The 14,646-nt window shown below is 41.2% G+C and overlaps 1 protein-coding gene across 2 annotated transcripts in view; it reads left to right on the forward strand.

Moving 5' to 3' along the window:
• Positions 1–14,646, forward strand: part of ERP44 (endoplasmic reticulum protein 44) — a 124,407-nt gene that overhangs the window by 30,469 nt on the left and 79,292 nt on the right. For both annotated transcript variants that reach the window (XM_037893430.2, XM_027824290.3), the window contains exons 3-4: positions 7,602–7,641; positions 12,116–12,231. In XM_037893430.2, coding sequence (XP_037749358.1) covers positions 7,602–7,641; positions 12,116–12,231 — 156 coding nt within the window. The remainder of the gene's footprint in view (positions 1–7,601; positions 7,642–12,115; positions 12,232–14,646) is intronic.

Consider the following 14,646-nt stretch of genomic DNA (forward strand, 5'->3'; position numbering starts at 1 on the left):
GTGGTCGAGGGACGAGGTACCTCTCCATATCAACCTGAAGGAGCTCAGGGCAGTTCGTCTGGCCTGCCAAACCTTTCATGCCACATTACAAGATCACAGCGTGACAGTCCTGACAGACAACACCACCACCGTGTTCTATATAAACAAACAAGGTGGAGCCCGCTCCTCACCTCTCTGCCGCAAGGCTCTTCTTCTCTGGGACTTCTGTATAGCCCGATCCATTCAACTCGAAGCATCCTACCTCCCAGGAGTGCAGAACGAGCTTGCGGATCGCCTCAGCAGGTCTTATCTCATGCACGAGTGGTCAATCAGGTCAGACATCATACAGTCAGTCTTCCAGAAGTGGGGTTATCCCCAAGTAGACCTCTTTGCCACCAAGAGCAACAGTCAGTGCCCTCAGTTCTGCTCATTCCAAAACCACAGTCCAGGCTCAGTCGCTGATGCGTTCTTAATACCATGGGGCTGGGGTCTGAAGTACGCCTTCCCCCCATCCCTCTTGTCCACCGGGTCCTCCTCAAAATTCGCAGAGACAGGGCGGTGGTAATCATGATCGCCCCATCTTGGCCCTGACAGCATTGGTATACAATCCTTATAGAGCTGTCCGTGGACGCCCCAATCACTCTGCCTCTCCACCGAGATCTGATCATGCAGGACCACGGCCGCCTCCTTCACCCGAACCTGCAATCTCTGCATCTCACGGCATGGAAACTCTGTGACTAAATTCCATGGAGAGACAGTGCTCTCAGTCGGTGAGACAGATTCTCCTCAGCAGTAGGAAACCTTCCACTAGGGCTACCTACCTGGCAAAATGGAAAAGGTTTTCCTGTTGGTGTGAACCCAAGCGCCTTCAACGGCTCCAGACTACCATCCCAGTTATTCTAGAATACCTCCTACACCTTAAGCATCAGGGTCTATCCCCTTCGTCCATCAGAGTACACCTGGCAGCCATTTCAGCTTTCCATCCAGGGGAGTCTGGGCACTTGGTGTTTTCTAATCCCGTAGTGGGGCGATTCCTCAAAGGTCTGGAAAGGGTGTTCCCATATTCTCACCCACCTGTCCCAATCTGGAACTTAAACTTGGTCCTCTCCAAACTCATGAGCTCACCATTTGAGCCCCTGGCCACTTGCTCCCTCCTCTACCTTTCTTGGAAGGTGGTGTTCCTGGTGGCCATTACTTCAGCAAGGAGGGTGTCTTGAGCTGAGAGCCCTCATCTCTGAACCGCCTTACACAGTGTTTCATAAGGACAAGGTACAGCTTAGACACACCCTAAATTTCTCCCCAAGATGGTCTCCCAATTCCATATGGGTCAGGACATTTGCTTACTGGTGTTCTTTCCAAAACCCTACATGAGCCCGAGACACCACAGCCTACACACTCTGGATGTCCGGAGAGCCCTGGCTTTCTACCTAGAGCGAACGAAACCTTTCCGCAAGTTGACCCAATTGTTTATCGCCATAGCCGACAAAATGAAGGGTCTTCCTGTCTCTGCGCAACACATATCGTCCGGGATCGCAGACTGCATTCACACATGCTATGAGTTGGTCAAGGTCCCAGCCCCAACAATTACTGCCCATTCAACCAGAGCACAGGCATCTTCGACAGCCTTTCTGGCTCAGGTCCCTATCCATGATATATGTAAAGCAGCCACCTGGTCTTCAGTGCACACGTTTACAGCCCACTATGCTGTTAACCAACAGGCCATAGATGATGCAGCAGTCGGCAGAGCTGTTCTCCACTCAATCGTTCCATGACTCCTACCCTCCTCCTATGGTAAGCTTGGAAGTCACCTAATTGGAATGGATGTGAACAATCGCTCGAAGAAGAAAAGACAGTTACCTACCTTTTTGTAACTGTTGTTCTTCGAGATGTGGTGTTCACATTCATTACAATACCCACCCCCCTTCCCCTCTGTCGGAATCAATGGCAAGAAGGAACCGAGGGGGGTCGGGCCAGCAGGGTAATATATACACCACCATGAGGGCCCTACTCTAGGGGTCTCCCCTGCCATCCCGATGAGAGCTGCTAAGGGAAAAAGTTTCCGACGTCCGTGCACGCAGTGCGTGCACACCTAACTGTAATGGACGTGAACAATACATCTCAAAGAACAAGAGTTACGAAAAGGTAGGTAACTGTCTTTTCTTGGCTTCTTTTATTCTTAACACCTATACAACCTCTCTTGGTTCCAGCCCATTGACTCTGTTTGGGTGGCTAAGTACTGTTTCTTCAATCCCACCACCATTTTCCATGGGTTGTTCCTACCTTTACCTTGCGTATCGGCATCTTCACAAAATCTGCAGACTCTGCTATACTCGCCCTGACTTTGTGATGCCTTGAGGATTCTCCTGGGGCCAGCTACAAAGGTGCTTCCTCAAAGCTGCTCTCAGCTCCCCTCTGCAGCAGCTGGACTGTATTGCTAACAGCCTCTCTGCTATTTGCCTTAAGATAGTCAGTACTCCTCTCCTTTAAACAGGAGTTTCCCCTCAGCTCTCTTGGGGATTAGGATTCTATCTCACACAGCCTCTCTGGTTTGGAGTAGTCAATATTTCCCTCTTTCTAACAGGAGTTCCCCCTCAGCTCTCTTTCTTGAACAGAGGTTGTATCCTAGGCCCCTTGCTTTCAGCATACTCAGTATTTCCGTCCTTCATTCAGAAGTCTTTCCCCCTTCCCCCACCTTTCTCTGGGAGCTGGTTTTATAGTTTAAGCCAGCTGCAGGGCTTATTCTAGCTTCCTTCAGCTGAACATCCTTTCCAGTTAGTCCCCTAGCTTGGAGGATTTAGCAGGCAGCCTTTCTTGCTGATTTATGTCCCTGTTCTGAGGAAGGAGACAGCCTTTATGCTGGTCCCCTTCTCCTAGTTGATCCCCGATTTGGTTAGGAAAGAAGGGAGCCTCGCCCTGCCCATTCTGCCAGTTGTTTTGGTACCAGGCCCTCAAAGAAACAGTGCCTGTCTTTTTCCCAAACACTACTTATTCCTGGGAACACTTCCTCTCTATCTGCCTTTAAGTTCTTGTATATCTCTACTGGACCTTCCAGATCCTTAAAGGCCATGCCAAGTGGTGAGGTGAGCTGACCACTAGACCCTACTGCCCTGAAGGGCAGCCTACCCCACCACAAAAGCAAAGGGCCACCTACAGCTTTGGTTAAAATGAGGTCATTGGACACTGTCCAGAGAAGGTACTCTGTGGAGTTTTGCAAGATTAGGGCTACTGGACTGTGGTAGTGCAAATAATAATCATCACCACCACCACCACAGGAACAGCTTTGTTCAATTCCCAGTCTCAAGCAACCCATGCAAATGCCAGGATATGAATAAAACAATCCATCATCTACTTTAGGTCAAAGCAATACAGCTCGGTCCAATTTGTATTTGTATACTCAGAGTACTAGGAACAAACAGAGCAGGACTCCATCTAAACAAGTTATTGAGAGAGTCTTAACTTCACGTTTCCATTTTACTATCCCACAAACAATTCTTTGTTTTTGCTTATGGATGTCAGCTCTTTTCCTTTCCTGATTTCAGTCACTACCATTTGATCTGACAGGTATTTCCAGGGTCTCTTCTAGGATCATGGTAGTATTAAATACTAGCTTTCAGGGGAAAAAGGAAATTCACTTCTGTCTTCCTTGAGAACTTTCTTGATCAAGGATCTACACACAGAGAGAGCTTGACACAATTGCACAGTGTGATACATTTTCTGTAGCAACTTGGGTACGTGATGGTGACAGGGAACTCAGTCGCAGACTTGGAATGGTGATGAATATGTCATGTACAAGGAAGGTCTCATCTCAGAACAATGTTAACAGAATATGAAGATAGCCATAATAGAAAACTAGTGGTGTCACAGAAACTAAATCCAATCCCGATTGAAGCCTTTTGGGAATGCTAATCTCATACAGAGGCATGCTTCGGTGAAAGAGTTCTGATGAGACCTATCCAGTAATTCTGCTGTCTCCTGTATATTTCACCCAATCGCATATATTGGCAGAGTTCAAGGTCCCATTGTATATTCTCCATCCCTTCAACTGGTGAGTGCAGAGAATCAGGTCCACCGATTAGTGAACCAGGCAGAGCTATCCTTAGGTCAGATGCCAGTTGGAGATAGTGGAGGGGGCTCATTGGGGTCCCAATTCAATCTAAGGAATAGGTACCACATGGAGAGCACGGCATACACTAGCTAGAACGCATGGGGTCTTGGAGCAATGTTCCTTCCATAGATAAGTTTTGTTCCATTTCTGATAGTCAAAGTGTCTGGTATAGTTTACATAAACTAGGAAGAACATGATCATCCTTACCCCAGAGAAAACTAACTTCTCCTATCTTGGGTGAAACAAAGTTTCCTATCTCCTTGTGCACTGCCTACTAAAGGGAAGATGAACAGCAAGACTTACATGGCAAAAGTCAGATTAAGCAAAGTAGAAATTGCACCTAGAAATGTCCTCACCCCTTATAAATCATTTTGATGGGGGTGATTATTAACCTCTTTGCCTCTAGAAATAGCAGTAAAGTGCACTGTGGTCTCTCTCTGTGTCAGGACCCAGTATATGAGGTGGTGAATGACCTCTTGCAAAGCTAGGCAGTGTCTTTGCTATGTCTTCCCACCTCTTCCACTGCTCCCAAGGACAGTACAAAGGATAAGAAGGAAAGATCATAACTGTTTGTTTCTTTCTGGCTTAAGAGGCTATGGCTTTTATGTCTGATTAATCTAGCATTGGACTTTCCAGTGTTTCTGTCTCGCAAAAGAGGTCTGCTGTTGCAATATTCAATCCTCTATCTGAGACCAGACAGGTTCAAAATGGAAGTGATTATCACTATCTTCGATCCAAAAAGTCAACAAATAGAACTTACTCTACTGCCTTGTGCAAAGTCCATAGTTCAACTGCTATGTTAAACAAGTGAATCACAGCCTTGAGTTCCTCCAGAAGGGCCTTCTTGTGCATATATGAGTGAGCAAAAAGATTGTCTCTGTAGGATAATGTTAACAGCATGTTCAAGAAAAAGGAAGTTTTGTACAAATTCCAATGTTAAATACTTCCTTTCCAGCCTTATGAGGAACTGGGCAGGATGTGAAGGGGAGGAGGAAGCTGGGATTGATTGGCAAAGGAAACTGGAAATAGGAGAGGTGTAGGAGAGATTGGGAGCCAGGCACAAGTTGGTTCACAGAGACAGGATGAGGAGCTAGGAATGGGGGAACTGGGACTGGCTGGGCAAGGGGACTTGAGCTGGGAGTTTGTGTGTGGTGTGGGGAGAAACAATGGGAGTTGGGAGAGGACACTGGAAGTGGGGAGTGTGTGTGTTCGGGGGAGACACTGGAAGTGGGGAGGGAAGACTGGTACTTAGGGGAGTCCAGGACTGCCTGGGTAAAAAGACTTGGATGAGGAGCCATTGGTGGGAAGAGACAGAACTAGGCCAGCGACAGACTGGAAGGGACAGGACCGAAGGGCTAAAGCTTGAGCAGAATAGACAAAATTATCTCTGCCCACTAGAGCGCACACACTCCTGCAGACCTGGAATGGGGATTCCTGAGTCTCACTGTTCTGCTGTTGGCAAGTATCTGTGAAACCCACTGCCCAAGTATTTCATCCCCCTCTAATGTTGGTTCACACAGAGGATGACCACGTACTATAACTATCATTTACTCCATCAGCTCCAGGAGCAGAGGTCTGTGTGGTGGATCAAAAAGCATTAACCCTGCTGCTGAACCATGTGAATATCAATATGATGCCACATGATGGGCTTTGTTTTTTCTTCAGTTTGTTTTTTTTAAAAACCTAGAAGATTATACATACAGCCATACTGAATGAACATTTTGGTTGCAAAGCTGAGCACTCAGGAAATTCCAGAATAAAGGTTGTCTGTGAAACTTTAATTTCGCTCCCTGGAACATGTGCATTATGATAGTCTTGAATTAAATTAATATATTTTTTTACACAGCACCCTATCTCTTTCAGTACACAAGATGGACCATGCTCTGGAAATGAATTGGATTTGTGTATTGAGGTTTTTGTCTGTAGGGCCCCTGCCTCCTTGTTGCAGAAGTTAGAAGGTGTGTACTGAATGAGAATGGGATTGCAGGAAGAGAAAGGACGATAACATAGTTAAGGCCCTGCACAACTGGATTCTATCCCTGCCTCAGCCACAGAGTTCCTATGTGATGCTAGGGAAATCACTTAAACCACACATTTCACAAGTGATCGGTAATCATGTGTTTCTTTTTTCTGGGTGCCTGACTTGAGACCCTGGAGTCTCATTTGCGGAAGAGATGAGCACGCTCCGTTGCAACTGAAGTCAGTGAGAGCTGTGCTTTGGACATATAAAGTTCTTATATAATGCTAAGTACTACAGCAAATAAGATCCTAGGCATCTCAAACTGGGCACCCAAAATTTGGGGTTACTTTTGACCTTAATCTCTCTGTATCCCTTTTCCATCTGTAAAATGGGGATATCTCCCCTTCACTTCACGGGGGAGTTTTGGAGTTCATCAACATTAACTGCTTTAAGACTCGGATACCATAGCGATGAGCATAACAGAAAAGCTCATTAGGAAATTAATAATTCTGACTTCAGACCAGGATTTGTATATTGTGCAGTAAATAAGGCCTAGGGCCAGACATCGAACAATGAGGAGAAAATAAAATATTGAACTGCTGCTCATTAAGTAAGCATCATAAGAATGGCCATACTGGGTCAGACCAAAGGTCCATCCAGCCCAGTATCCTGTCTACCAACAGTGGCCAATTCCAGGTGCCCCAGAGGGAGTGAACCTAACAGGTAATGATCAAGTGATCTCTCTCTCCTGCCATCCATCTCCACCCTATGACAGAGGATAGGGACACCATTCCTTTCCCATCCTGGTTAATAGCCATTAATGGACTTAGCTTCCATGAATTTATCCAGTTCTCTTTTAAACCCTGTTATAGTCCTAGCCTTCACAACCTCCTCAGGCAAGGAGTTCCAGAGGTTGACTGTGCACTGAATGAGACGGGCTTGTAGAAAAAGTATATGTTCATCTATAGAAGATTGTTTCATAATGCACACAGAATGGGACCGAATTAAGGTTTCACAGACAACCTTAATTCTGGCATTTCCTAAACTTTTTGAGTGCTCAACTTTTCAACCTAAATGTTAAATGTTCTTGTCATTTTGCGTGTGTATGTGTATGTCTTTGTGTGTAATTCAACATCCCTCATAAGTACTATATCCTTTGGTTTGGAGCAACCTGATAGAGGTCCAGAAACTTCTCACTTTCGTCTGTCACAGATGCTAAATATTATTGATTTGTTGTTTAATTATTTGTACTGAATGCAAAGAACCGAACTCTAATTGTCTAAATGTAGCTAGTTGATATTGTAAATACACTTGACATAATGGAGCCCCTTCCCTTTCTCTTCCCATATAGACTGTACCCATTTATAGCAGTATTTCAGTTGACTCATCCCATTCACTAAATTTGTAACAGCCACTAGATTGTAATCTCCATAATCTGGAAATGCTTGTTCTTGTTGATTGTGCATACTCTGGCCCAGATAGTCTCTGATTTAAGTGCTGCAACAAGTGTTTGCATCACAACATGACATTGTTTTATGTTTTTGTTTTTTTTTTCAGACAATGCTGACGTTGCTTTAGTTAATTTTTATGCTGATTGGTAAGTGTCAAAAGCTTTTCTATTTCACGTTAAAAATCCCTGCATGTTAGAATAGGACAATTTCCATCATAACAAGTCTTACCATTCTAATCAAAGATACAATACTTGTCATTTTTCAAACCAGTTCTCATTGTTTTTCATATAAAAATACTTTACATGTATGCAGTATAGTGTGCTTCATCAGGAGAATCTGACAGGGAAAAAACTTTAGCTTAATGATAGTGAATGGCAGTAAGTATTTAATCAGTATTGCCATAACTTCTATATAAAGCTGTTCTGCGAGGGGGAAAATCCTCTTAAGTTTTTGAGCTCTTTTGTAATGAATGATAGCCTAAAATATATTATTTCTTTTTCTCCCCCCCACTCCCTCCCCCCCAAAAAAAGAAAGCATGGGAGAGTTGCATTAGAAAATCAACTCTTGTCGACTATGGAAGATTATCAAAGTAGAAAATTAGTGATATTATGAAATCACAAGAGTCATGAGGCTGAAACTTGTGCAGTTGAGAAGGGAAGGCATTTTTGGGTAGACTGGGTTAAACTTTTAAAACACTTATTTAAATGAACATGTTTAATATTTTTCTGATTAACTAATTAAAAGAAAATCTAGTTTCTGATAGAGCTCCCTTGAATACTATATGCTGATTTTTTTTTAAATGTATCTTTAAACAATAAAAAGGTTTTTCTGCTCCATTCTTGATATTTATAAAGAGTTTTTTCAGCATTGGAGAAATTTACTGACTTCAGTGAAACCAACAACCTGAAAAGTGATGCTAAATATAGAAAATTTATCATACTGGAAAAATAAATTACTTTTTCTGTTACTGCTTAAAATGTTAAGAGTTATTTGTAACTGTAGTAGGTACATTATTTTCTGAAATTTTGTGAGACAAAATGTCTCTTTAGCTCCAATGACTAATATCCATTTAAGGGAGAAGATAAACTCAAAACATCCTTGCTCCTTCAGTTAAGGTTTGAGCGCTAACACTATGTATCCTGAGAAATCAGAGGTCTTCTAGGAAGATTAGATTTGGCATTCCTAAAGTAAAAATCAAGCAGAAGAGACAAAATACCCAGGCTTCAAGTGTATCTCAGAAGGAAACAAAAGCAGTTTTAAAAAAATCCTTATCAGATTTTACTTACTGATAATTCATTCAACTGCTCTCAAGTGATTAAAATTGTATTTGAAATTTATTTGAAAACTTAAGATCCCATCTTTTCTGTATATATAAGTTGCCAATAAAAATAAAATATTTACTCTCTTCTTAGGACTTGTGCAACTTCTATGTTTAGACTAGTTTTAATTGAAATCAATTTAAAAACCAATTTAGTTAAACCAGCAGAAACACCTCTGTGCACCCACTTAAGGTATGTCTGTGCTATAGAACCTGTATGGTGACATAACTATTTCAGCATAGTCCCCTAGGGTAGGCACAGTCTATAATGACAAGGAACTCTTTTTTGTCTGTGTAGGAGAACCACCTCTCTGAAGAACAGTAGCTATGTTGACAGAAGCCCTCTTCTGTTGAGGGCTACATCTACACTGAGGGGGTTTTGGCATTGCTGTGTCAGTCAGGGATCTGTTTTTTTCACACCTCTCACCAATGTTAACTATACCAACATAAATTAAGTATAGACCAAACATCTTATCAGTTTAATTCTGGTTATATTGGTTTAGCATGTGCTTGTAAATTTGCCGCCACAAACTAAACCAATATAAACTGTGTTTATACCAGTGTGTGTATTCACACAGAAGCTTGCACTGGCTTAACTAAATTGGTTTAAAATTACACCTTTTGCTAAATAGGTGCAACTTTGTATGTAGACCAGGAGTTAGTGTATATTCAATATAGAACTGTGTTATACGTGTTTGGTTTTTTTATGGTCTCTCTTTGATTGGTACAACTGTTGAACCAGAACAGTAGGCAACCAAGTTGCCCCAATAACAATGGTGTCTATTTTCAAAGCACCATGCAAATATCAACTAATTAATTAATCTACAAAACCCTTCTATGATGTACTTTGGTATCCCTATTTTAGAAATGTGTACAGTGAGATAAATTAAATCACTCCCATTGACTATTTTCTAAACTTGTAATTGGAGCCTTTTCCCCAATGCTACAGAATTCCTGTCTTGGCAAAGAATTGTAGTCCTGAATCTAAGGGCTGGTCTGCAATTGAAAGCTGTAAATTAAAACACACTATCTGTTCCGGAATAACTCCCTGTGGATATTCAGGAATAATTTTCATGTGTAGACAAGCCCTAAGGGATGGTATAACACAAACTTGCATTAAAAAGCTAAGGCTTGATCTATATTTAAATTTTACTGGCATAGCTGTCAATGAGGAATGTAGAAAAATCACGCCCCCTACCCAACGTAGCTATGCCGGCAAAAAAACCCTTGCATAGACACAATTATACCAACACAAGTCCTTTTGTTGGTGTAGTTTATTCTGTTCAGAGCACTGGTTTAAGAAACTATACCAGCAAAAGAATCTTGCCAGTATAAGCTGCATCTCTGCTGGGAATGGGGTTGCCAAGATAGCTCTACTGGCATATTTTTACTGGCAGACCTTTTTAAGTGTAGACAAGGCCTCAATCTATTTTATTTTTGGTGTAAGTTTTTTTTGGTGTAAGACTATTCTCAGTGGTAGAAGAGGACAGGACAAGGAGTAATGGTCTCAAGTTGCAGTGGGGGAGGTTTAGGTTGGATATTAGGAAAAACTTTTTCACTAAGAGGGTGGTGAAACACTGGAATGCGTTACCTAGGGAGGTGGTAGAATCTCCTTCCTTGGAAGTTTTTAAGGTCAGGCTTGACAAAGCCTTGGCTGGGATGATTTGATTGGGGATTGGTCCTGCTTTGAGCAGGGGGTTGGACTAGATGACCTCCTGAGGTCCCTTCCAGCCCTGATATTCTGTGATTCTAAGTAGACAAGCCCTTAAAATTTCATTTTAAAACAAATATTTCTAGCCCTAGAAGATAGTCTTAAAAATGTGAACAGCGCAAACCAATGAACTGTTGCTGTAAATAATAGCTCTAGGAGGGTGAACTGCCCTGTTCATTTGAATGAGATGTTAACTCTGAAAAATATGATATCCACTTGATGTCAACACTTCAGTATTTCACAATTTATTGTTTTAGTAGAAAAATACAGTAACATGCTAATCTGAAACAAGTTGCCCAGTTTCCCCTAACCAGGTGCCTTTGGGAGCTTCTACAATGCACATATACATCTTCAATACAAAATTCTTCAGCATAACAAAAACAGAAAGCTTGGAGACAGTAGATGGTAAACTAAATTTAAGGCCAAAATAAGTAGTGCGTTTATTGTACTTACTGTGGTGGCCATTTTAAGTTTTAATATAATGAAAACGTCCTCCAAACAGCCGAGGCTTTTGTAGCTTTTTTCCATCATGTCCACTCCTTTTTCCCAAAGCAGGAGAGAGGCTCTCTATCCAAGATGTCACTTGAAAATCTGACATCGCTGCAAGATATGAACCATGGAATTCCCTGTCTGTGTACATGTTACCACATCATGATCTTAAATCTAAAACTTTAGTTTGAGATTTTAAGTTCAGCCATCTAAGGCAATTGTTATGGTGATCAGTACCATTTCCAATGAGAATCTAGAGGCACTGTTTATATGAGTTGACCATTTTAGCTGCAGATTACATGAGTCATGAGAAACCCAAATAATCTTTTTGTTAATTACACTTAGGGTAATATAATAGAGGAGAAGGAAGGAATCTTTGATTTTCTGAATAGAATTTACTTTCTGTGGACTTAGGTAGATAGTTTGAGGGGTGCCAAGCTCTTCTGTCTTCCATTTAGTGTTTGAGGTTTTTCAGCTGAATCTTACAGGTGTCTTTTGTGAATGGTGTCATTCAATCATATGTTGTGTTAATCACAAGTACATATTCCCTTTACGCACATTTTCCATTGTTTGAGTTTATTTTTTCCTTGTATAGGTGGAAATGTTACTGTGACTTCCATATGGCCTACCAACAGAGTCCTAACCAAATACGTACTTTCATTTTGCACAAAGCCACCAGATCATATGCACATGCTAAAATACAGGAGAACTCCTATTTCATGAGCTTTTAAATATGGATTGAGAAATTTATAAAATTGAGAAGTAAATAAAATTGAACATCTCAAAATTACAGCAAATATGGTACATAAATTGCAGAACATTACAATCCATCACTTTCTTCTTGTGCTTCAAACTACTGCAGAGCAGTTTCCAATGCATTGAAGGCATTGAAATGTGAAGGGATATCAATTTGTTCTTTGACATCACTTTAGTTACGTGATATTTTTCCCATCAGGAAAAAATGATTTGTATAACTGGTTATTCAGAAGATTGGTGTTGATAAAATTGAGGTTCTACTAAATCACAGTTTCTCACTGAGTCACCAATACAAATAAAATTTTTGAAAGTTATTAATGTATTTGCTGTCTTTGACTGTCAACAGGTGCCGCTTCAGCCAAATGCTGCATCCTATCTTTGAGGAAGCTTCCAACGTCATTAAGGAAGAATATCCAGATAAGAATCAAGTAGTGTTTGCCAGAGTAGACTGTGATCAGCACTGTAAGTAACTCAAAGTAAATCCCGATTTAGTTCTGTTGTTTTATTTTAACATGTCTATTAAGGAAAAAAGAGTTTTTTGTAACATCTTGCTGATAAGTGAAGCTTAATTAATTCCAATCTGACATTGGCAAAACTATTAAAGAGCAGCTAGCGTGTAGTGAGTCGTCCACTGTAACTTAGATATCCCTGGGGAAGCTGCCTGAGCTAGAGCAGCCTGTTCCCGTCATCTTGTGGGTGGCAGTGCAGCCAAGAATTCCTGCCATGCTACATCCCCCACTACCCACCTACACAGGGGGGAGGCTGCGTAAGCTGTTTTGCACAAAACCTATGAGCCTTAGCAGAGTAGGGTCCCTCCCTTTTTCAATATGAAAAATGGCTCTCCTGTTGGTGTTGCCATCAACAAGTGGTTGTCTTGCTTTTGAAAATATGGGAAGATTAGATGGTTTTATTCCAATGGTAAATAGCAAACCAGGAAGCTGAATTAAAAGCAGTAACAGGTGAAGTGTAAGTAACGTCTGTTGCCCCAGTGAGAGACAAAGGGACAACCATGGAATTCTGTTTCATTTGTATTGCAGAATAACAGCCATATTTTCTGTGCAATGTTCTGCTTCCTTTTGGTGCATCAGCAATTTAGGGTTTGATCCTGTAGAGTTTAGAGTACATACCTCAGAGGTGCTGAGCGCTCCCTGCTGCATTAGGAGTTGATGGCATCCAGCATTTTTAAGAAAGTGCTCAACACCTTTTGATGGTACAGCTAGTTTTTTATCCATGGGAAGAGTACATCCTGTTTTTCTGGAGCTAAAAATCCAAAGTAGTAGTAATGTTTTAATGCTGTGTGCATTTAAGTCTCTTCGGTTGTGTAGCTCTAGATAGAAAAGTATTTACCTGTTGACATGAATAGGTGTGCACATATCTCTGAGGTATAATTGATACTGGTACTTTAAATTACTATTGCCTTTTTTGCTGTTTTGACAATGAAGGTGCTGTTTCATGGTCTCCTAGAACTGGAGCTTTTCCTTGGGAAGCGTGTGACTCTCTTTTGGCAGTAAAGTTTCTTTACTGTTCTTGTAGATTTAGTAATGACTAAATACCAAGCTTCGGTATCTTCCACCGAGAAGCCATTATTTGTGCTCTTTTTGTTTTGGATATTCTAGTTCTTCCCATAGATAGTGTCCCAACAGTTAAAAGCACCCTTCTTCTGTTCTTGAAGGAAGTTTCAAGCATGAACACTATATGTTTGGGGCAGACTATATATCAGCTCAGATTATGAGATATAAAATAAGATTGTTCTTCAAACTGTCAGGAGTGGGCAAATAGACTCAATTTTTGGTTTCTGCAGAGGTGTCCACAAGGCCAGTTCATAATCAGAAAACATTTAAAAGACTTCTTGATTGAATTTTTGCATCACTGGATGTCAGAATCTTCCTGTGATGTCCTCAGCTTTAAAAGATCTATGACATTCTATTTCCCTAATAGGAAGCTTTGAAGTATTCAGCTGGCTTTGTGCATCAGGGTGGAGGGGATTTGTTGAGGCACTGCAGTAAACATCAGAGCATAAACCATTCTTGATGGACAAATTAAATTAGGCATGCAATAGCTGAAATCTCTCATTTCTCTGAGCAGCCATCCTCCTGTCCTGTGTGTGTATTTTAAAAATTCTCGTGCAGAATTTGCTACAGCTGCTTGTAGAATTTCCAGAGCAACAGCAGAACGTAATTTTCCAGTGTACTTCATGGAGTATGTCTTTATTTTACTTGGCTAATTTGTTACTTCACATAATCACACCACTGCTGATGTAAGAAGAACATTTTCCTGCTAAACTTCTGCTATCTGGAACACGTTTCTAGAATCCTAGAACTTAGAAAATGAATAATGTATTTTAGATTTTATCCCAATGCCTTGTTGACTGATGGACCTCTCTTGCCACCTCCTTTCACCCTTTCTCCCTCTCCTTCCGCTCTCCCTTGCTGTCTTCTGGCACTTCCCCTAAAAACACTAAATATCATTCTATATTGTATTATGGCGCACGCCTGGCAGCCATAAGCAAGAGCAGATACAAAGTATTGAGATCTATCATCAGTACTAATCTCTGGAAAACAAAATTTACAGGTAAATAATTCAGTCAGTAAATCCCCTAAAGGTGTATTGTTTTTTAAAAAAAATGTCAAACACATAGTCTTTGCTGGAATTTTCCTGCTCTCTTACTGTCTGGTAGCTGCATTATATGTCTAGTCTGCTAAATGTTTAAATGTAACTTCAGTCATTTGTTTAACCTGTTTATCAGAAACTTGTTTACCTTGTTGTATTTGCTTTGTATCAGAGTAACAGTGGCTCACTGTCACTTTCAAAATTTACATAAATAGTATCTCAGAAAAAGTTCTTGAACTAGTCAAACCAACTTATATAGATTTACTT

This window comes from Chelonia mydas, chromosome 2, assembly GCF_015237465.2.
Source record: "Chelonia mydas isolate rCheMyd1 chromosome 2, rCheMyd1.pri.v2, whole genome shotgun sequence".
Lineage (NCBI taxonomy): Eukaryota > Metazoa > Chordata > Testudines > Cheloniidae > Chelonia > Chelonia mydas.